Source organism: Anabrus simplex, chromosome 1 (genome assembly GCF_040414725.1).
Source record: "Anabrus simplex isolate iqAnaSimp1 chromosome 1, ASM4041472v1, whole genome shotgun sequence".
NCBI lineage: Eukaryota > Metazoa > Arthropoda > Insecta > Orthoptera > Tettigoniidae > Anabrus > Anabrus simplex.
The window spans coordinates 855,225,735-855,250,792 of record NC_090265.1 but is presented as its reverse complement, the minus strand read 5'-3'; the positions used below and the strand labels follow the sequence as shown (position 1 = coordinate 855,250,792).

At 42.4% G+C, this 25,058-nt stretch overlaps 1 protein-coding gene across 3 annotated transcripts in view; it reads left to right on the top strand.

Moving 5' to 3' along the window:
* LOC136874172 (uncharacterized) overlaps positions 1-25,058 on the top strand; it is a 423,563-nt gene that overhangs the window by 379,362 nt on the left and 19,143 nt on the right. For all 3 annotated transcript variants that reach the window (XM_067147758.2, XM_067147766.2, XM_067147776.2), the window contains one exon: positions 20,899-21,041. In XM_067147758.2, coding sequence (XP_067003859.1) covers positions 20,899-21,041 — 143 coding nt within the window. The remainder of the gene's footprint in view (positions 1-20,898; positions 21,042-25,058) is intronic.

Genomic DNA, 25,058 nt, shown 5'->3' with positions numbered 1-25,058 from the left:
TCGTGGAGTTTTGACAGTTTACTTCGCTTTATCCTCACTGCTGGCACAACTCTTGGAAAATATAGACAATAAACAACCTATCAGACCATTATTGTCATGCCCATAATGACCCCGTTCAAACCAGAACTGTTGATTTTAACCTCTTCCTAAAGCAGCTCTGGATAGAGAGAACTTCTTTATGATTTTCACAATCCAGGTAGTCTTCCTTGTAGTCTTCGGATATCAACAAGGTGAATATTCGAGATGTTACAAAGACACACACACACACACACACACACACATACACACACACACACACACACACACGCACGCACACAATCTGATGTTATCACTAACCCACCCCTCTGAAGCTCTTCAGAATAGGGTGGTTTTTTTTTTTTCATTACCATACAGGAGACCTAAACATGTCACAGCTTACATTGTTCTTACTGCATGCCCAGAAATGTATATTACCCGTGACATCTCAAAATGCCCATCAGAAAAGTCACATGATAAAAGCCAGTCAAACTTGTTTCTTCTTCTCCTGCTTCTTTTTCTACATCATCATCATCATCATCATCATCATCATCATCATCTTCTTCTTCTTCTTCTTCTTCTTCTTCTTAATCTTCTACTGCTTTTCCCACAGCTGTGGGGTCGCGGGTGCGAGCTGTGCCACTGTGTGGATTGGCCCTGTTTTACGGCCGGATGCCCTTTCTGACGCCAACCTTATATGGAAAAAATGAAACGGCGTATGGCTTTTAGTGCCGGGAGTGTCCGAGGACAAGTTCGGCTCGCCAGATGCAGGTCTTTTGATTTGACTCCCGTAGACGACCTGCGCGTCGTGATGAGGATGAAATGATGATGAAGACGACACATACACCCAGCCCCCGTGCCAGGGGAATTAACCAATTATGGTTAAAATTCCCGACCCAGGCGGGAATCGAACCCGGGACCCCTGTGACCAAAGGCCAGCATGCTAACCATTTAGCCATGGAGCCGGACACCTTATATGGAACGATATAATCACTATTGCGTGTTTATGTGGTGGTTCGTAGTGCAGTGTGTTGTCTGAATATGAAGAGGAAAGTGTTGTAACAAACAAAAATACCCAGTCCCCGAGCCAGAAAACTTATTCAAACACGATTAAAATCCTCGACCCGTCCGGAAATCGAACTCGGGACCCTCTGAAACGAAGCCTCAACGCTGACCATTCAGCCAAAGAATCGGACTCAGTCAAACTTGTTTATTACTCCCATGTTGTCCTGCCCTGGTCCGGCTTTGGTCCAAGGAGTCCCGGGGTCGATCCTCGGCCGGTTCGAGGATTTTAACCTTCCTTGGTTAACTCCAACGGCTCGGGGGCTAGATGTGTGTGTGCCGTCTTCAACATTAGAATTCGTCATAGATAGGACCCCATCATCACAGACACACAGGTCGCCATTACTGCGTCAACTCGAAAGACCTGCACCAGGCCCCTTCGGAGGACACACGCCATTATTATTAGTGCCATATTGAGCCTAATGTCACCTGTCTTGATGGAATTAGACATTTCTAAATGGCTACAGTCAAACTGCACTTTTCCATACTTAGATGAGTGTAAGCATAGAACACTCTTAATCCTAATTTTCTTCTCACTTTCTAGGACTTGAAGTGCAGTAACATTGTAGGGTGACCCAAAAGTCCGTTAACATTTAACGAGTCAATACTTCGCGGCATATTGGAGGTAGAGAGGTAATTATTGACACCAAAATAAAGTATACAAAATGACCAACAGATGGCGCTGGACAGCAACACCTTATCGCCACACATGCTTGACATGACATGGGGTTTTACTGACACCAACAACGAGTACACAAACAGACCAACAGATGGCGCTGGGCAGAAACACGTCAATGAAGCCGCATGAGACCCGTGTACTGTATAAAAGGAGCTGGCGTGAGATAGGGCATCAGATGCGCCTGCAATTGTGGCATGTTGACGTTGCTCACTGTTTGTGAGTTTTATTTACAATATTTTGGTGTCAATAAACCCCCATGTCGTGCCAATCATGTGTGTTAATAATTACCTCCCTACCGCCAATATTCCGTGAAGCACTGTCTCGTCAAATGTTAACGGACTTTCGGGTCAGCCTGTAGTTATAACCACTAAGCTGTCGGTACTGACCAAACCTTCTTACTAGATTATCACTTTGAAGTCCGGCTCCATAGCTAAATTGTTAGCGTGCTGGCCTTTGGTCACAGGGGTCCCGGGTTCGATTCCCGGCAGGGTCGGGAATTTTAACCATCATTGGTTAATTTCACTGGCACTGGGGCTGGGTGTATGTGTCGTCTTCATCACCATTTCATCCTCATCACGACGCGCAGGTCACCTACGGGTGTCAAATCGAAAGACCTGCACCTGGCGAGCCGAACATGTCCTCGGACACTCCCGGCACTAAAAGCCATACGCCATTTCATTTTTCATCACTTTGAAACCCGTTAATTATTTGGTTTCACAGTTTCAAATGAAAACTGTATAATTTGAAACAGAATGATTGTGGTTTGTACCAAAGCTCTCCAAGTGTCAGTTGTTAAGTGGCCATGAGGCATATTTAAATCACCCCATTGCTTACCTACTCACAGAAATGTTTAAGAAACTGAATACGGTCATCGTCTAGTCCAGTAAAAACTGTTGACAATTACGAATTACTTTTAACATTCCAAACTGCATCGCAGGTGTTAAATAACACAGGGTTTGAAGAAAAGATTGATCACTGAGGGTGTTTAGGACGCGGAAATAAAAATACCCGTTCCACCGAAATCGTTTAACATACGAAGACAACATTCCAAATGGCGTTATATACAGTGTCCGCCTCTGTGGTGTAGTGGTAAAAATGAAATGGCGTATGGCTTTTAGTGCCAGGAGTGTCCAAGGACATCGGCTCGCCAGTTGCAGGTCTTTCTATTTGACTCTCGTAGGTGACCTGCGCGTCGTGATGAGGATGAAATGATGATGAAGACGACACATAGACCCAGCTCCCGTACCAGCGAAATTAACCAGTGATGGTTAAAATTCCCGACCCTGCCGGGAATCGAACCCGAGCCTCCTGTGACCAAAGGCCAGCACGCTAACCATTTAGCCATGGAGGCGGACGGTGTAGTGATTAGCGTGATTAACTGCCACCCCCGGAGGCCTGGGTTCTATTTCCGGTTCTGACACGAAATTTGAAAAGTGGTACGAGAACTGGTACAGCCTCAGGAAGCCAACTGAGTAGAGGGAGGTTCGATTCCCACCTCAGCCATCCTGGAAGTGGTTTTCCGTGGTTCCCCACTTCTCCTCCAGGCAAATGCCGGGATGGTTCCTAACTTCAGTCCACGATCGCTTCCTTCCCCCCTCCTTGTCTATCCCTTCGAATCTTCCCATCCCTCCAAAAGGTCCCTGTTGAGCATAGCAGGTGAGGCCACCTGGGCAAGGTACTGATTCTCCTCCCTAGCTGTTTCCCCCGACCCAAAGTCTCACGCTCCAGGACACTGTCCTTGAGGCGGTAGAGGTGGAATCCTCACTGAGTCCGAGGGAAAACCAACCCTGGAGGGTAAACAGATTAAGAAAGAAAGAATAATAATATTGGTTTTACGTCCCACCAACTACGTTTACGTTTTTTGGCCGATAGGCCTACCTTCATTTTCCGATTGTCGGACCCCTTCATTTTTTTCTCTCCGTTTAGTGTTAAAAGGCCGGCCCCGTGGTGTAGGGGTAGCGTGCCTGCCTCTTACCCGGAGGCCCCGGGTTCGATTCCTGGCCAGGTCAGGGATTTTTATCTGGACCTGAGGGCTGGTTCGAGGTCCACTCAGCCTACGTGATTAGAATTGAGGAGCTAACTGACGGTGAGATAGCGGCCCCGGTCTAGGAAGCGAAGAATAACGGCCGAGAGGATTCGTCGTGTTGACCACACGACAACTCGTAATCTGCAGGCCTTTGGACTGAGCAGCGGTCGCTTGGTAGACCAAGGCCCTTCAAGGGCTGTAGTGCCATGGGATTTTTTTGTGTTAAAAGAAGATGGTTGCCTAGTTTTACTTCCTCTTAAAACAAGAGTCACCACCACCGCCACCATCACAGATTGATGTTAGTAAATAATAATTTAAGTACTGTATGAAAAATGCTAGATATTGTCCACACTGAAAGTCCATTTAGTTCTTTCTTATTACATTACCCTGTGTAATCTAACTTCCATACTGGTGATGTACGGTATCCATACTGCAAGAACATGGCTTGTTTTGAGAACAGCTTTGCTCAACCCTCTTACGCCTTCGTGTCAGGCTGTAACTAAGGTTCGTGCTCGTTCTAAGAAACTCCTTTGTTTTTGTGGACTCTCCCGGTCGTTCCAAACCATGGTGAACTTTACAAGCGTACCTCTGAAAACATGTGACCTCAATGAGCTGTGCAAGGTTCGTAGAAACTGACAATTTGCAACGACCTTAAATGATCCTGCAATTCTGAACTGGCTGATGAAGATAATATCATAAAGACAAATGATTATTTTTCTTCTACTTCTGAATAAGATAGGAAATCAAGGTAAAGAGGTAATTTGAAGCATTCAGCAGGTTTTTCATGATATACCGGTAATGGCTCCTTTCATTTAATTTACTGTATGGAAACAGAACAAATATACTGTACTGAGAATATGGGTCGTAACAAATACGCACTTTCCTGACAATTGTATACACGTGATTCTAAAATCTCTCGCAGAATAGTCCTTCCTCAGGGGTGCAACAACTTGAGATGTGACTGGTGAAAGTGGGACTGAAAATGAATCTGGAAATCATTCCGCCTGACCTTCGTTAATTGAATGGTATATAAGGTTATATATAGGGACAAAAGATCTTTCTAGGTCGACGCCCAGAACAAATGGGTTATATATTAACCTTGGTAATGAAAATCTTTCTTTTCACATTTGTTTGTTATGACTCTAATCGTACAGAGGCTCAAAACCCTGGTCTAGTGACCACAATGCCTATAAATGAGATGTATTTCATCTTTATTATTCAAGTTCAGTTGATAAAATCTTACCGCGTACTGTGAGCTTGCATTCTAGAGAAAATGGATTCGAACCCCATTGTTGGCAGCCCTGAAAATGGTTTTCTGCGGTTTTCCATTTTCACACCTTAATTAAGGCCATGGTCGCTTCCTTCCCAGTCCTCCTTATCTTCGCCATAAGACCTGTCTGTGCTGGTGCGACATAAAAACATACTTCTAAAATGTTGACAGAGTGAAAATATTCAGTCCCCCTGTAAGTGGGGGCGAACTTCCGACTAACTCAGGGTTGGGCAGAGAGTGGGTTGGTTGTCGGTTGGGTCAGGATAAAAGTCGAAGTTCTACTCTAAATATAAGTAAATGACAGGAAAATGGAGGTATAACACGAATGAGAAACAATCATATGTGTAAGATGAGTTGATTTATAAATATCCCCAAATCATTCTACTTGAAAAATTAATAAAATCAAATGATAAAATAGCACTATAAAATTTCAAAATAAAAGAAAAATATCTGAACATTTACAACGTTAATTATTTCAAGAAACAAAATTGAAATAAAGTATCAAGCACAACATTGAATACTTGTATACTTTCAAACTGATCTTCTTCTTATTTGTCCATAGTTCATGGAATATATGATAAAACGTGTACGCATACACTGCTATGTAGTTATTTCGCATGGAGTCACACTCTAACTCATCACAACGATACGGTTATGAATTTAATTTAAATTGAGAGTCGCCAAAACTCTAACGTTAAAGAAAATTACAATAAAAAGAAAAGTTACGATGAAAAGGAAAAACTAAGACGCTATGGGACGTGATATGAACTATGTAAAATACTAGTGGCATTTCCTACGCTATATTTACAACAAATCAAATAAGCGACACTAAACACATCTATTTACATCGGATACAGAGAAAAGTCTTACGTGCTACACAGATTCTACGTGAATCGCGGTTCACCACAACGGATCTAGTCAGAACTAGACTGACCATCAATAAAATTTAGCACTCGGGCTGTTCCCCATTAAAACAACGAGACAAGGTATTCAAACAACGAGAAGCAATATACAACATCATCCTGAAATGGAAAAGCATATAAATAGCCTCCAATATCATGTAGAAAGCAATGGGCAACATTGCCTTCTTCTGCTGCATTTGAGCGAACATCTTGGTGGAATGATGACGTGAAAGCAGCTTGTAAACGTGAAAATAAGGCGTATCATAAATGGCTCCAAGCAAGTGTTGATAAAGACAGAGAATTGTGCGTGGATGAAAGAAACAGGGAGAAACAAATAGCTGTTGAATCCGAGGGGGAGATTTTGGTAATAACTTGGAAAAGCTAGGTCAAGCACCTTTGAAGCCTATCTGGATAGTAATAAAGAATCTTAGGAAGGGAGGGAAAAAAGGAAATGAACAGTGTTTAGGGTAATTCAGGCGAACTCATAATAAATCCCAGGGAATTACTGGACAGGTCAAGGGAATATTTTGAAAATCTTCTCAACGTAAAATGAAATCTTCCTGGTGGTGTCGCGAACAACCGAGCTCATGGGGAGGAGGAAAATGATGGTGGTGAAATTACGCTCGAGGAAGTGCAAAGAATGGTAAATAAACATTGTTATGAAGCAGCTGGAATAGATGAAATTAGACCTGGAATGATGAAGTATAGTAGGAAGGAAGAGATGAAATACCTTCATAAAGCAGTAAGATTAGCATGGAGTGTTGATTAAAGTACCTTCAGATTGGACAAAAGCAGTAATTGCACCTACTTATAACACAGAGAACACGAGGGACTGAAACAACTATCGAGGTATCGCATTGATTAGTATAACCGGCAAAGTATTCACTGGCATCTTGGAAGGTAGGGTGTGATCAGTGGTTGAGAGAAAGTTGGATGAAAACCAGTGTGGTTCCAGACCACAGAAGGGCTGTCAGGATCATACTTTCAGTATCCAGCAGGTAATCGGAAAATGCTACGAGAGGAATAGACAGATGTGTCTATGTTTCGTAGATCTAGAGAAAGCATATGCCAGGGTACGAAGGAAAAGATGTTCACCATACTGGGGGACTATCGAATTAAGTGTATATTATTAAAATCAATCAAAGGCATTTATGTTGACAATTGGGCTGCAGTGAGAATTGATGGTAGAACGAGTTCTTGGTTCAGGGTGCTTACAGGGGTTAGACAAGGCTGTAATCTTTCACCTTTGCTGTTCGTAGTTTACATGGATCATCTGCTGAGAGGTATGAAGTGGCAGGGAAGGATTCAGATACTGTAGGTGGAAACATAGTAGGCAGTCTGGCCTATGCTGACGACTTGGTTTTAATGGCAGATTTTGCCGAAAGCCTGCAGTCTAATATCTCGGAACTTGAAAATAGGTGCAATGAGTATGGTATGAAAATGAGCCTTTCGAAGACTAAATTTATGTCAGTGGGTGATAAATTCAACAGAGTTGTATGTCAGATTGGTGATACAAAGCTGGAACAGGTAGATGATTTCAATTATTTGGGATGTCAAGTATTTGGGATGTGTGTTCTCCCAGGATGGTAATATAGTAAGTGAGATTGTATCAAGATGCAGTAATGCTAATGCAGTGAGCTCGCAGTTGCGATCAACAGTATTCTGTAAGAAGGAAGTCAGATCCCGGACGAAACTATTTTTACATCGATGTGTTTTCACACCAACTTTGCTTTACGGGTGAGAAAGCTTGGTTGACTAAGGATATCTTACTCTTAAGTTGAAAGTAACAAAAATGAAAGCAGCGAGAATGATTGCTGGTACAAACAGGTTGGAACAATGGCAGGAGGGTATTAGGAATGAGGAGATAAAGGCTAAGTTAGGAATGAACTCGATGGATAAAGCTATACGCATAAACCGGCTTCGGTGGTGGGATCATGTGAGGCGAATGGAGGAGTGTTGTATGTCCGGCGCTCCCGTCTCGCTCCACCAGCCAGCTGCACGCGCGCCTGTGTATCATTCTGCTAGCTTCGACGCGCAGCCCTCAGTGCGCGTGCCTGACCATCGAGTGTACTATAAATAGGAGCTCCCGGCCTGCTCACTTGCCCACTTGCCCCGGTGTCCAGCTCCAGAATACACCCTACGTCGAGCACGGAGGCTACTCCTCTTGAAAATGTGCTTCGACCAGGTGGACTGAATTTCTGGCAGTACGAGGTTTCACCTCTGGTCACCGCTCCCTTACCTGTTTCCGCTGCCTATGTTCCGTAATTCTTTTACAAGCCATTTTCATTCCCTAAGTTATGCAAGCTCCCTTAGTTTCGCTAGGTGGAATTTCTTCAATCAATTGAACTTGCTTTTTAGGAATTCAGGCACTTCAACAAACAAGGACTCTCATAACATTTATGTTAGTGTGCCAGATAGTTCTCGACTATCAAAGTGTCAATTCACAAAGACTATCTTTTCAAGATAGAAGTGTATATAAAGACTGCAAACCTGTACATATTGTATAAAGACAGACTTTTCTCAAGATTCAATATTCCTTTTTGCTTCAAAATAAATTTCAGTTATTTGTGTAAATATCATAAAGTGAAGCAATAAAAGTTGTGTTCTGTAAACTTCAACCTTGGTTACAACACAACTCTATGGCGACGAGGTAAAAAACGCAACAAAATACAATTCATAGGCCCCAGTTGCCAACTCTATAGCAACGAGGTAAACACGACACTACAATTCAACAGGCCCAGTTGTCAACTCTACGGCGACGTGCTAAACAACAACGACACTCCAACCAGTTCTGACACACAGCTTACCTTACTATTTCTTGCACGCATCTCGCAATGGCTACTGCGGAACAACTCGCTACGGTCTTCCAAGCCTTACAGCAGCAACAACATCAGTTTCTGCAACAACAACAGGCAGCATTAATTCAGGCTATTCAAGCTATTTCTGTATCTACACAGCCATCAGCTATTCCTCCGTTCTCTGCTTTTGATCCAGCTAAGGAAGAATGGTCAGTTTATTTAGCTCGCTTGCAACAGCATTTCATCTGCCATTCTGTCACAGATGATCAACGCCGCCGCGCACTATTTCTTAGTTCGGTTGGCAATGCTACGTGTGAATTACTACGTAACTTAAGTCCAGAAGAACACTTATCTGAGGTACCCTTCACGCAGCTCTTAGCCCGTCTCACGGAACACTATGCCAAAGCTCCTCACATAGTGGCTGCTCGCTATAAATTTTTTCAGAGCAGAAAGCAACCCCATCAGACACATACTGAATGGATAACTGAATTGCGTGGTCTAGCTAAACCCTGCCAGTTCATCTGCTCCAAGGACGGTTGTGGTTCATCCTACACTGATTCTCTCATTCGGGACATGATAATATTACATACTCCTGAAGACAAAATACGTTTTGACGCTGTCAAACAGAGTAACCCTTCTTTAGAAGTCGTCCAGCGTATTGCTACGGTTTATGAGCTGACTACCAAGACTGCCGCAGCCATAGCTTCTCCACACGAAGTTGCACAAGTCTCGCCTCAGGCCCGCAAGTCCTCTGCTACAGTGAACCGTATGGATAAGGCGCTCTCCACCAAGCATTCTCGCCAGGTTCCCTCTCGTAATGCTACACGGAAGTCCAATTCTAAAAACACCTCGAAACTCCTGCCTTCCTGCCGAGGCTGTTTCAAGCATCATGAACGTCGTGACTGTCGTTTTTTCAAAGCTACTTGTCAACGATGTAATAAACTTGGACACATTCAGACTGTCTGTCAAAGTTCGCTCCGCCCTGCTAAGACTACTGCAGCGCGCCGGAAGCATATACAGCCCCGCCAAGACATGGAAGTTGATCAGATCAATCTTATTCTTCCCACAAAGGATTCTCACAAAATCATCATTCCTCTCTCATTCTCTGATCGATCTGTCGATTTTCAATTAGACACTGGATCACCTGTCTCTATTATTAACCTGACTACCTACCACGACTTAGGTTCACCTTCATGCTCTCCAGCTGACATCCAGCTCGTGACATTTAACAAGAAGAAAATTGACATCAAAGGTCAAATTAAGCTTCAGGCTAGTTATAAAGGAATTCAGAAGGCCATTCCTCTTCTCGTAGTTAACAACTACACTGCATCAAACATTATGGGCATGGATCTATTTAACTTATTTGGTTTCCAGATACATGACAACATTAACGTCGTATCTACCTTGCATCCTACTTCTGACGTTACCGCTCTCCTAGCGCAGTTTCCTGAAGTCTTCGACTCTCAGCTCGGAACAGCAAAAGACTATACAGCTCACATACAGCTGAAATCCGGAGCTAAGCCTCGCTTCCTCAAAGCACGTCCAGTACCCCTAGCACTTCAAGACCAGGTCACGAAAGAATTAGAAAGATGGATACAAACTGGAATTGTAGTACCAGTTACTTCTAGTCAATGGGCTACTCCACTCGTGGTAATCAAGAAACCTGATGGTAATGTTCGACTTTGTGGCGATTTTCGATCTACAGTCAACGCACAACTCGAAACCGATATCTTTCCTATTCCACGTCCAGAAGACTTATTCCGTCGTCTCTCTGGTGGACAATTCTTCTCTCGAGTTGATCTTAAAGAAGCATATCTCCAGCTACTTTTAGACGAAGAATCTAAGAAATTTCTCACACTCAACACTCCTCTAGGACTGCTCCAGCTCCAGCGGCTCCCATTCGGTGTTTCATCCTCAGCGGCTATTTTTCAGCGCTATTTGACTCAACTCACCGCCTCAATTCCCGGTTGTGCTAACTACCTGGATGATATTATTGTTACTGGAAAAGATCATCAGGAACATCTAACCAATCTCCGCCTTCTTCTCCAGAAATTGAACGACAATGGCCTACGAGCGAATCTCGCTAAATGTACCTTCTTTCAACCTCAAGTTCACTACCTCGGACATATACTTGATAAGAATGGAATTCGTCCTAGTATGCAGAATGTCTCCGCGATAGTAAACATGCCAGCACCTCAGAACCTCAAGCAGCTTCAGTCCTTCATAGGCAAAGCGAACTATTATAATAAGTTCATTCCACGCTTCGCTACAGTGGCAGCTCCATTAAACGCTCTACGTAAAAAAGGTGTTAAGTTTCAGTGGACTCCGCAATGCCAACAGGCCTGGAAAACAATCAACAACGCCTTAATTCAAGCTATACAACTCACTCATTTTCAGCCTGACAAGATCATCACGCTAGCTACTGACGCTTCAGCCTACGGTGTCGGTGCAGTTCTCTCCCAGAAGGATCGTCATGGACAAGAACGCCCCATTGCCTTCGCTTCGAACACACTTAATGACCATCAACGTCGATACTCACAGATAGAGAAAGAAGCTTTAGCCATCATCTTTGGTATTCGCCGTTTCAATGAATATCTTTATGGCAACCATTTCCTGATCATTACCGATCATAAGCCTCTTGTACACTTATTCCATCCTGGTAATAAGATCCCAGAGAATTCCCTCAGAAAGCTTCAAAGATGGTCCATGTTCCTTTCTGATTATTCCTATCAGATTGTATATCGAGCCACATCCCAGCATTGTAATGCTGATGCCCTCTCCCGCTTACCCGTTGGTCCTGATACTGCCTTCGATTCTCAAGAATCTGAATGTCTTCAGTTGGACATAGAACTTGAAGATACTGTATCCAGTTTTCCTATTGATGCTACCTGCATAGCTAAAGCTACGGATAAGGACAGTACACTTGCTACTGTACGTACTTACATCCGCAACGGTTGGCCTCTTCAGAGCACACTTCCTGCCCACATGGCACCTTATCATCGTATGCAGCATCGTCTCACGACTCGTGCCGGAGTTGTACTACTAGAAGCAGGCACCATCTTCCGAGTGGTTATCCCACTTAGCCTACAGAAACAAGTTCTCGAGTTATTACACCAAAGCCATTGGGGTATATCCAGAACAAAGCAACTCGCCCGTCAACACTGCTACTGGCCCGGTATTGATGCCGCCATCGAAAAGCTAATACGTCATTGTGAGCAATGTCAAACGAATCAGAACGCCCCGTCTTCTGATCTTGCTTCATGGCCTCCTGCTACTACTCCATGGGAACGAGTTCACATCGATTTCGCAGGTCCTTTCCTCAATTCCATGTGGTTAATAGTCATCGATTCACTGTCAAACTTTCCATATGTAGTGGATATGCATTCGACTACTACAACCGAAGCTACCATTCGTGCTCTCCAGAAAATCTTTACTACAGAAGGTTTACCGCAAGTACTCATTTCGGACAACGGACCTCAATTTACAGCTACTGCTTTTCAGAACTTTTGTACACATAATGGCATTCGTCATATCCTAGCACCACCTTTTCACCCTCAATCTAATGGTGAAGCTGAACGCTTCGTACAAACATTTAAAAGAAGTATGAAGAAAGCTGTCTCTTCAGGTTTAACTAAAGACCAAGCCTTGCTCCAACTCTTAAACAACTACAGAACTCTACCCGGCGCTGATAATATCACTCCTGCACAGAAGCTCCATGGACGACCTCACAGAACTTTACTTTCTCTGTTACAGCCTCTTCCGGCCCAGCATAAGACCTCAACAACGAAGTTCTCCCTCAACGACAAGGTCTACACCAGGACATTCAAATCCAACCCACTCTGGATACCTGGAGTCATCTGCAGATCTTTGGGTCATCGTCTCTACGAGATACAGACTACGGAGAAACGTATCTGCCGCCATCAAGATCAGATACGTCTGCGCTACCGCCCCTGTCCAGCTATTGATGCTATTTCTAAACCAGATAAATCTATTGCAGAACGAGCTTTAGATCATTTAATAACAATGGGTTCCTTTCAGGACGAGACAGCGCCACTCCGCCCAGTTCCAGCTCCGGACAATACAACAGAGATATCAACAGCTCCGCCCCAGCATCGCAGTCGCCGCCAGCGCCGCCCCCGTTTCACGCCGTACCGGCGCATTTAGGAGGGGAGGGTGTTGTATGTCCGGCGCTCCCGTCTCGCTCCACCAGCCAGCTGCACGCGCGCCTGTGTATCATTCTGCTAGCTTCGACGCGCAGCCCTCAGTGCGCGTGCCTGACCATCGAGTGTACTATAAATAGGAGCTCCCGGCCTGCTCACTTGCCCACTTGCCCCGGTGTCCAGCTCCAGAATACACCCTACGTCGAGCACGGAGGCTACTCCTCTTGAAAATGTGCTTCGACCAGGTGGACTGAATTTCTGGCAGTACGAGGTTTCACCTCTGGTCACCGCTCCCTTACCTGTTTCCGCTGCCTATGTTCCGTAATTCTTTTACAAGCCATTTTCATTCCCTAAGTTATGCAAGCTCCCTTAGTTTCGCTAGGTGGAATTTCTTCAATCAATTGAACTTGCTTTTTAGGAATTCAGGCACTTCAACAAACAAGGACTCTCATAACATTTATGTTAGTGTGCCAGATAGTTCTCGACTATCAAAGTGTCAATTCACAAAGACTATCTTTTCAAGATAGAAGTGTATATAAAGACTGCAAACCTGTACATATTGTATAAAGACAGACTTTTCTCAAGATTCAATATTCCTTTTTGCTTCAAAATAAATTTCAGTTATTTGTGTAAATATCATAAAGTGAAGCAATAAAAGTTGTGTTCTGTAAACTTCAACCTTGGTTACAACAAGGAGGATGGGTTACCTAAGAGAATCATGGTCTCTGTTATGGAGGGTAAGAGAAGTAGAGGGAGATCAAGACGACGATAGTTAAACTCTGTTTCTAACGATTAAAGAAAAGGTGTATAGAAGTAAATGGGGCCTCAGCACTAGTTGCCAGTAGAGGATGGTTGCAACATTTAGTAAATTCACAGTGGCTTGCAGACTGAACGCTGAAAGGCATAACGATCTGAAAGGATGATGTATGTACAAAGGGCACAAGGAATGTTTTGCAATGTGAGTGAACGCTTTAGACTTTTTCAAAATAATTTCTACCACACTCAATACACTTCTCCATACGTCGAAACCAGTCACTGAACCAACTCTGCCTCTTTTCTTCGGTTACATTTTCACACTCATGATCCCATGCTGCCAGAAGCTCCTCGTCGGATGCAAAACGCCGCTCTTTCATCTTCATCTTAACTTCTGGGAAGAGTGCGAAGTTACATGGGGCAAGATCAGGACTGTATGGAGGGTGATCAAGCACAGTCAACCCTGATCTGGCAAGAAAATCCATTGTTACATTAGCACGATGTGCTGGAGCATTGTCGTAATGCAAGAGCCAAGTGTTGAGCCGTGACCTTTGACGGAGCTGCTTGAGAGCCTGGATGACCTGAGGCAGACAAGTTCACTGTACCACTTGGCAGTAACTGTCCTTTGTGTTTCTAGCAAAACCTGAGTCAGGATGCCCCGCTTAGTGAAGAATACTGCAATCTTTTTTTTTCTTTTTGCTAGGGGCTTTACGTCGCACCGACACAGATGGGTTTTATGGCGATGATGGGATAGGAAAGGCATAGGAGTTGGAAGGAAGCGGCCGTGGCCTTAATTAAGGTACAGCCCCAGCCTGGTGTGAAAATGGGAAACCACGGAAAACCATTTTCAGGGCTGCCGATAGTGGGATTCGAACCTACTATCTCCCGGATGCAAGCTCACAGCCGCGCGCCTCTGCAATCATCCTTGTTTTCAGTGACCTTGACTTTCGCACAGTCACAGGAGTACCCTCATCTTCAAACAGCCACACCTTGTTCTGGGATTTTGTTGGGACATCGTAATAATAAAGCCAAGTTTCGTCACCTGTAACGATGCTATTGCCGTTATGCGAAGTCCCATTTTCAAACTGTTTTAGCACATTTCGGCACCATTTCACTCGATGTGCCCTTTGTTCCTCTGAAAGTGAATGGGGCACCCAAAGGGAACAAACCTTTCTAACATAGAGATGGTCGTGTTGAATTGAATGAATAGCTGGTGTAGGGATGCGGAGGGTCTCTTCTACTTGCCGATATGTCAACCGCCTCTCTTGCTGCAACATTTTCCTCACAGCTTCAATGTTTTCCTCAGTTACTGATTCAGACGGTCGCCCAGAATGAGGATCGTCTTCAACCCCAAAATTTCCCCTCTGGAACTCTTTGTACCAGTGGAAAATTGTTGTCCGATGTGGACAGTCTTTCCCCAGCACAGGAGACATTTCCTCCAGGCACTGGTCAACAGTTAATCCACGAGCAAAATTGTAGCTGATAATTGCGCGATATTCACCTTTGGACCACACTGACATCTTAACTTGCTTTCAATCCCACTGCTTGGTAACAACTGGGGTGAAGGTCGCACCTTGCTGTCTTCTAGACCGGTTTTCACCCCTCTTTTCGTCCCTCACTATAACAGGAGTGTCCAGCCTACCGTTTTTGCGTATTACAAAAATTTCTTACTGCCCTTTGTATGTATGTCATGTTTTATTATGAAAGTTTACATTATTTAATTAATCTGTTGACAGTACAAGTGAATTATGCTCAGTATAGCTGTATATTGTGCTTCGTGAGTAAATAAATAAATAAATAAATAAATAAATAAATAAATAAATAAATAAATAAATGTATCCTATCCGACCTCCCTTGGTCAACTCTTGTTCGTTTGCAACCCCGACGATCTTGAGGCGTAGAGAGTCATTTTCATGCCCTTCGTGCGTCTTGTCTTCCTTTGGTCTATACATTCATTTCCCGAATTGTCGGATCACTTCCACTTTTTCCTCCGATTAATATGAATAGAGGATAGTTGCTCATTTGCACTTAAAACAATAATCACCCCCACCACCATCTGCTTATGGTATTGCTTTTTAGTGTCCATATCTCATCACCGTATAGAATTACTACATACACACCGCATTTCACAAAAAGGTACTGCATCTTACCTCCCGGTTGAGGTTTTTGTCATACAGAAAGTTTCTCATCTTCAGACTACTTACACGAACCATTTCTATCACCGCGCGGATTTCAGTCTAGATCTTCAGTGATTCTGTTTCCAAGGTAACTGAATTTGTGTACTTATTCAATGTATTCACCGTAGATATTCAAATGGGCCCGTATGTCTTGAGTTATACTGGCAGCCATGATCTGTGTCTCTGCTGCGTTGATTCTGAGTTCTGCAACTACTTTGTCTATTTTGCTTTTACCATTCAGCTGCACTTAACTTACAGTTGTCGCTTAGGTGGGAGAATACTTTTATCATTTCTTTACCGTATCTAGTCCTATCTTAAATCTGTACCTAAGAACCAAACCAACGTGTCACATTTTTTGAAACTTAGAGCCATATAAACGTAAGTCTACTGCCATTTTACTTTTATAGCAATAAAATATTAATTAACTATTATTATTATTATTATTATTATTATTATTATTATTATTATTATTATTATTACGGAGTTATCCGTGGTAGTTAGAGGTGAAAGAAGTGCTGGGATGAATAGGTCTCAACTTACGAAATTAAAGTTAATTTAAAACTTTAACAAAGGTTATATTTTCTTTTCAAGATCAAGAAATAACAAGAATAACAGGTACTCAGTAGCATATCAACAAACTAAGAATGTACAATTGCAATTTGTTAAAGGATTTGGGCTTCGAGCCCCCAGACACGCAATCCTTGAGCAATGAGCCCAACTTTACATATGAACAACGTTCAACAAAGGGGCAGAAAACCCCAACCATGCCAAGGAGCACTAGCTCCCAATTACCCAGTTAAGCCTGCTCGAAGCACACAGAAAAGACAATTTAAGAAAGAGCAACCCGCTCTCAAAGTTCAAGCCTATTCAAAGGCCACACCAAACTCTACCTTCAAGCTGCCCTCCAGGCACACAAGAACAGGGGCAAAAATACCCAACCTACTGAGGCCTATTCACTAAAGAAACAGGACAATTACATGGCCCCAAAATACCAACTTGAGTGGAGGCGTAACTTGCACTCCTAATACACCTTTTTAAAACCTATTTGGCTCTTAGGCCACTTATGCAAGGGCTAATCCCATACTACGGAGGTGACACGATAGGAAAATTTATTACATTACAAAGAGAAGGGAAACTGTTATGAAAACGTAGTCACCTCAAAACACTATGAGTGGGAGCTGGAGAAGGTTAGGCACTCTCTATACCGATTTGTAGTTAAAGAGACGGAATTTACACCAAGTGTCTTTTACATTTTAAAGGAAGGTTACATGATAAAAGTTTCGAACCTGCCCCGAGGGTTAAACTGCTGAGCTAGCAAGAAATGAAGTTATTAAAAGGCCATTACCTTATGGAAGAACTGCTGCCCGAAGGAAGAGGTGCTTCCCGCCCCCTGCTACATAATCACACTAGGAAAGATGTTACTGAAGTGGCCCGGAGACCAGAAAATCAGCAGTTTAAATACCCTCGTGGAACATTCGAGACCTTTCAAGAATGAGAACCCACACCCCCCCCCCCCCCTCAATTTGATTGGCTAGGATCAAGCAACATATCCATATCAGAGAAGACATACGTTATTGGTCAAAAATTAATTAGAGAAATTCGGGATTGGCTAAATTCAAAACAAGCGGAAAGAGAAGGGTTATACTGCCAACCCAAAAAATGACTGAAAGAAATTTAACAAAGAACAAACTTATGAACACAAAATTTCTCAAAAAACAATTCCTTCACTTCGCACCAGGGTGCACAATTGTAGTTCTTCAGTAGTGCCATCTAGAAGAGAATGTTCACACTTCTCACTACAGAGAAAACAAAAATAAATCGAAAAAGACACAGTTCAGAACTCTTCAAAATTTACAATAGCGACATCTTCTGAGAAACTTTAGAATTAACATGGTTGTTGAAGTTCGGGCTTCCTCCAGTAGAGGAGTTTCAACTGACGCAATGTTTGAATTAGCGGCGCGGAGGTGTACCGCCCGGTACAATTATTATTATTATTATTATTATTATTATTATTATTATTATTATTATTATTATTATTATTATTGTTGTTGTTGTTGTTAGGGCCTATTTTTATTGACGTTAAATAAGGGAGAAACTGCTGTCCATCTTTCACCTTCGTCGAGCTGTTTTTTGCAGTAGCTAACAAGCCTCTCACTTACAGTATTTATTACTTTATGCAGCATAATATATCCACAATAACTTTTATCTTCGATTCCAGTTATATACCCACATCATTTATATATATGACAACAAAAAGGTTCAAATAATACAGCCTTGTGGAAACCCCGTTTAAATCATTAGAGGATCTTCAGTAACCCTGTTTCCAAGGTAACTTCGCCTATTTTAATTCCTGGGGTTCTTCTTCTTAATCTCTCTAACCTCCAGGTTCGGTTTTTCCCTCGGACTCAGCGAGGGACCCCACCTCTACCGCCTCAAGGGCAGTGTCCTGGAGCTTCAGACTCTGGATCGGTGATACAACTGGGGAGGATGATCAGTACCTCGCCCAGGTGGCCTCACCTGCTATGCTGAACAGGAGCCTTGTGGGGGATAGGAAGATTGGAAGGGATAGGCAAGGAAGTGGGAAGGAAGCGGCCGTGGCCTTAAGTTAGGTACCACCCCGGCATTTTCCTGGAGGAGAAGTGGGAAACCACGGAAAACCACTTCTAGGATGGCTGAGGTGGGAATCGAACCCACCTCTACTCAGTTGACCTCCCGAGGCTGAGTGGACCCCGTTCCAGCCCTCGTACCACTTTTCAAATTTAGTGGCAGAACCGGGAATCGAACCCGGGCCTCCGGGGGTGGCAACTAATCACACTAACCACTACACCACGGAGGCGGACTCCTGGAGTTCTATTTTGTAGAAATGTAGCCGTCCATTCAATTACCTTTTCATCTAGTCCAATAGCCCTCATTTTTGTCACTAATCTGCCGTGATGTACCCTATCAAATGCCTTAGTTATGCCAATACCCATTTGACACTCTGAATCTAAAATATCTGCTGTATGTTGCTGGAATCCTGCAAGTTGAGCTTCACTAGAATGACCCTTCCTAAACCCGAGCTGCCTTTCTTCAGACCAGTTAATTATTTCAAAAACAAGTCTAATTTAATCAGAAGAAATGTTTTCCCAGCTTACATACATGTCAAAATGATTGGCTTGTAATTATCGACTATCAGGCGTTGTAGGCCGTTAGGACTGTCGACTGAAACGGCGGTGTAAGAAACATTCAGAACACATGATTTCTCCGTAAGCATCATAAACACAGGAACACCGGGCGAGTTGGCCGTGCTGTTAGGGGCGCGCAGCTGTGATCGTGCATCCAGGCGATAGTGGGTTCGAGCCCCACTGTCGGCAGTCCTGAATATGCTTTTCCTTGGTTTCCCATTTTCACACCAGGCAAATGCTGGGGATGTACCTTCATTAAGACCAGGCCTGCTTTCTTCCCAATCCTAGGCCCTTCCTATACCATCGTCGCTGTAAGACCTATCTGTGTCGGTGCAACGTAATGCCAATTGCAAAAGAATTAAACATAGGAAGGCATTTAAAATTGTGTCTTAGATAGGCGATCCTAGCGGGAGAATTGACAACTGCATAAAGCGACCCCACTTCTTTCCCCTCATATCCCAGCCTTGTATAACAACGTAAGCGATGTGCTAAATAGTCACTGTAATCCCATTTGATGTCTCATAATTCAGTTTCTTAGCTATAGTTGCCTTGGTCTTTGTGTCTCCACTCTTGTACATCACATCAGAAATATTTTTCTTTGTTTTCATTTTTAAAATTTGCTTGATGTCGCACAGAGACACATAGGTCTTATGGCGACGATGGGATAGGTCTAGCAGCGGGAAGGGAAACCACGGAAAACCATCTTCAGTGCCGGCAGTGGGATTTGAGTCCACTATCTCCCGCATGCAAGCTGACATACTGTTCATTCTCATCATACAACCATGTTACTGAAGTTTGTATTTTCGTAAATTACCAGTTATTTTTACTACATTTCTTATATGTTTTCCCTTGTCTTTCGGATTCATAGCTGTATTAACTTCATTTCTGATGTCTGTATTTTGTTGTCTTTGTCTAATATGATGTAGATTTTCAATCCTCGTGTAAGAATTTTTACAAAGTATGAATGAAATATCCTTAATCGAGATTTTCCTCATGTTCTTTCAGAAGAATGAACAACGTTGGAAGGGAAGCTCATTAATAATTTTGCTCCTTTTGTTGGCAGCATTTGAAGTTTAAATGCAAAAGGCCAGTTTATTTCAACTATCTAACATTCAGTAATCTGCCATGTCTTCTTTCTTTCTTTCTTTCTTTCTTTCTTTCTTTCTTTCTTGCGAATCGGCCAAAATTCGGACCACGTAAATACCACTCCACTTCCTTCTTATCATCCCTTCTTTCTTCCTCTTTCTCCACAGTGCCTTCATTCTTTTAGGATGTTGCGCTCTTCTCTCTTCAGTCCATCTTCCCCCTCTGGGCTCTATCTTTTCTTCAACGAGAACTATTCTGTTGGAAAGTCTCTTCCCGAATTGGTCTCTATCGCGACATTCTTTACCTGCAATTCCTAACCTCTTGAGTTCTTCCTTCATCTGCTTGGCACATCCCCCCTGGCTCTTCAAGTAGTATATTTTATTAAAAATTTGTTTATTTAACCTTGCTGGATCCATTCTGACCATGTGTCCATAGAATCGCAGCCGTCTTTTCCTTATTGTTATTTCCAGGTGTTCCGTTCTTCTGTATATCTCCTTATTTGATCGTAATCTGTAGTTTCCCTCTACCACCCTTGGGCCGTAAATCCTCCTTAATATTCTCTTTTCAATCTTAGGTAGTTTTTTCCAGGTTCGTTAGTGTTGCTGTTTCCACCGCATACAGAATCACTGGTTTTACCACAGCTTCATAATGTCTTAGTTTGTTGTAAATGGCTTTGGTGGCAGTGTTTAGCCTTTCCAACTTGTCTCCTATCCATGTCTCTTTATCCATCCCGTTGCTGCCATGTCTATTATTATTATTATTATTATTATTATTATTATTATTATTATTATTATTATTATTTTCAGAGCTTTCAAGAAAGGAATGCTGTGTTTCGACCAGTACGTGAACACCTGTATAAACGGTGACGATCGTATTGTAATCAACTCCAACGTTGCGGGCGCACGGAAAGCGTTCATCAGTCTCTGTGATGATCCACACTTCCAGGGAGGTGAGTATGAGTACACGTTACTGTATTTTCTCGTTCCTAGTTACAAAAACTTACATATATTCGGTCAAGAACCATAGGCATTCATTGTTTATTTAAATTCCAGGTGATAATCTGCAGGATTACATCCTGTATTTATTATGAGAAATTTGAAACGATATGTCTCAGAATATGTTGTTCGTAATTTTTGTCTGGTCGCGGGACTGAACCACTCAAATTGAATACAGAGTAAAACTGAAGAAAACTGTTAATACCTTGATTGTATAGGGACATTTTAAAAACTATTCAGGGGATTGTCACTTGCCTGGCCGCCCGCGCTAGAGTCTGTCTCCCGCCAAGCCCTGTGATAAATTCTGTGGGCTGGCCGATTTATTTGCCGCAGAGCCTGAAGACTTCTTCACAACATGGGGCGTTCGGAGAGAATAAAATTCGAGGTTTTCAATATTTTACTCTCTGAGAAACGCAATACGAAAATGATTTCAATATTATCTAAATACCATTTATAATTATATATATTCCATTATAACAAATAATTTCACATTTATTTTGCTAATGAAATCTCGTTATCTCTGCAGAAGGCACTACAATTACTAACACAACGTTTAAAATAAAATACGTTTCTTCAGAAGGTAGAGCCTCTGTGGTTCAGGCGGCAGCGCGCCGACCTCTCAACGCTGGGGTCTGTGGTTCAAATACCGGTCAGATTTGTGCTGGAAAAAGTGGAGGCGGGACAGGTTTTTCTCCGGATACTCCGGTTTTCTCTGTCATCTCTCATTCCAGTAACACTCTCCAATATCATTTCATTTCATCTGTCCGTTATTAATCATTGCCCCAGAGGAGTACGCTAGATTGGGGCTCCATTCATTCCATTCCTGACTCGGTCAAATAACTGGATACAGGCTGTGGATTTTCATTCTTCCGAAGACCTGCTTGGTCCAAAATTACACACAACAGCGCTCTCAACAGCCATATAGCGCACGCGTCTACCCTGTTGTGGTCAAAATTACCACATAAAAATAGTTTGGCCCCAGCTACCATTTAGAAGTCTTTTAACTTTGAAGCCATCCGGCTGCTTGCTCGTCAGTTTCGACGTTCCGCCTTACTCTAGGCCTACCAGATGGCATGGTAAATCGAGTCTCTCTTTGGCGGCTGTGGCTGAGTTTAAATTAATGTTGTCGGCAGAACGCCAAATGTGTCACCTGAGATCTTTTACGGGCCGATATCTGACGACATAAAGTGTCTAATGGACTTTATGCCGCTCTTAAAATATCCAACTACCTCTGGCGGGTTTGAATCTGCTATCTTGGGATCCGGAGTCTGGCACTCTACCACTGATCTTATTATTATTATTATTATTATTATTATTATTATTATTATTATTATTATTATTATTATTATTACGGGGATACCCGTGGAGCAGAAAGAGGTTCAAGAAGGTGTGGGCTTGAATGGGTCTAACTACGATGTCAAGAATAAATTTAAAACTTTAACAAAGGTTATATTATTCTTTCAGAACTTCAAACTGAACAATTTTTCATATAACAATATTACAGGAACAAACAGCAAAAATTAAACCAGATTAGGAAAAATCCAAGATTCAGAACCATAACACTTCAGGCTTTAAGCCCCCAGTTTTACAATTCCGGAGATACCGGATTCAGTTTACTCAATTCAAGTTAAAAATTGGGAACCATTAAGTCAAGGGCAGAAATCCCCCAAATCAAGAGCACTTGCTCCCAAAATTACAATATCTAGCCTTTCAGAGGCACTCTTTACAATTACAAAGCTAGAAAAAGAGCTCACCGGCTCTCCGTTTCTTTCGGTCTCCTCGAGGCACCCTCAAAAATCTTACACTCTCTGGCCTTCCATGGCCCAACTTACAATTTGAAACAGGGGTATCTCGCACCCAACCTATAGGACCTATGTGGAAACGAACAGGCTAAGTAAGTGGCCCGAAATACAAACTGAAAGGAGGCGTACTGCCCTCCAATATAATGAACGCTTAAAACCTAAAGGGCTCCAGGCTGATGAACAGAGGCTATTCCCAAACTACTGGGGCGACTCGTACAACATTACTTTAACATATTACAGGCAGAAAACCGTTACAAGACGAAGTCACCTCAAACCAATATGAAGGGGAGCTCGAGAGGGTATATCACTCTCTATCCCCGATTTACTGTTAAAAAATTATAAGTTTTTACATTAGCCGGAAGAAAGTTACATTTTAGAAAAGTTGTTACATACTACAGAGTCGGACCCTTCAGTCGGGTTAAACTGCGGAGTTAGCAAGAAAGAATAAAGTTATGTGGCCATTACCTTGAAGATGTTCTAGCTGCCGACGAAAGAGGCCGCCCGCCTCCTGCTTAACACACACACTGAGATAGACGTCGATCAGTTGGCGAAGAAACGTGAAAAGCCGCAGTTTATAAACCCTCAGGGAAGGTTCGAGAACATTCAAGAACATTTCAAAATTTACACTCAGAATCTAACCAGAAGCCTGTGATAGGTGGAAAATTAATAACATAAATTAGGGATTGGCTAGATTCAAAACTGGCGGAAAGAAAATGGAAATATGCCAACCCAAAAATAAATGAACATCATTCAGTTACAAAAACCTAGAAATACAAAACTTCTTTAAATTATAACTTCTTACACCTCGCACCAGGGTGCATGATCATAGTTTTTAGTAGTGTCATCTGTGGAGGAATGTCCAAACTTCTTGATGAATGGCAAATAAAACAGGAATAAATTCACTCAGTTTAGGGAACTGCACAATAACAAAATTACGTCATATTTCTGTGGTGACATCTTCCGAGTAAAGTTCTAAGTTGGTGTAGTTTCAGTTTCACTGTTTTACCAATAGAGGGGTTCGTTTAGGCGCTGAATTTGAATGCGCGGCGTTGGGGGTGTGCCTCCCGGTACAATTATTATTATTCTGCTTTTACGGCTTCATTGGACCACTTCAATCAATCATTTTCTGGTCGTCTTCTTCGATTTTTCTTTCCAAATTGCCCAGTAGCTTTTTATTCGTTCTGATATTTTCTGCCATTCCTCATCGGTAAATACCCTTTTCATTGTACGTCGCTTATCTATTTTCGGTTTAAATCTTATAGTGTATGTTTTCAGTTTCTTTAAATTATAGTTTTGTTCTGAAAATCGCTGTTGTTATTGTTTGAGTTATCAGTCCATAGACTGGTTTGATGCCACCCTATCCTGTGTTAACCTTTTAATTTCTACGTAACTATTGCATCCTCCATCTGCTCTAATCTGCTTGTATATTCATACCTTGGTCTACCCCTACCGTTCTTACTGCCTACACTTCCTTCGAAAATTAACTGAACAAGTCCTGGCTGCCTTAAGATGTGTCCTATCATTCTATCCCTTCTTCTCGTCAAATTTAACCAAATCGATCTCCTCTCGCCAATTCGGTTCAGTATCTCTTCATTCGTGAATGGATCTATCCATCTCACCTTCAGCATTATTCTAAAACACAACATTTCAAAAGCTTCTATTCTCTTCCTTTCTGAGCTAGGTATCGTCTATGTTTCATTTCCACGCAATGCCACGCTCCAGGTAAAAGCCTTCAGAAACATTTCTAAATCCTGTATCAATGTTTTAAGTGAGCAAATTTCTTTTATTAATAAAGCTCTTTCTTGCTTGTACAAGTCTGCATTTTATGTCCTCCTTACTTCTGCCATCGTTATTTATTTTATTTACCCAAGTAATAATATTCATCTACTTCGTTAAAGACTTCATTTCCTAATCTAATATTTCCTGCATCACCAGCGTTCGTTCGACTGCACTCCATTATTTTTGTTTTGAACTTATTTATTTTCATCCTGTACACCTTACCCAAGACTTTGTCCATACCATTCAGCAACTTCCCTAGATCTTGTGCAGTCTCAGTTAAAATAACATTATCGTCGGCAAATCTCAAGGTTTGGATTTCTTCTGCCTGGATTGTGATTCCTTTTCCTCTTTGATTTCCTTTACTGTCTGTTCTATATAAACATTGAAAAC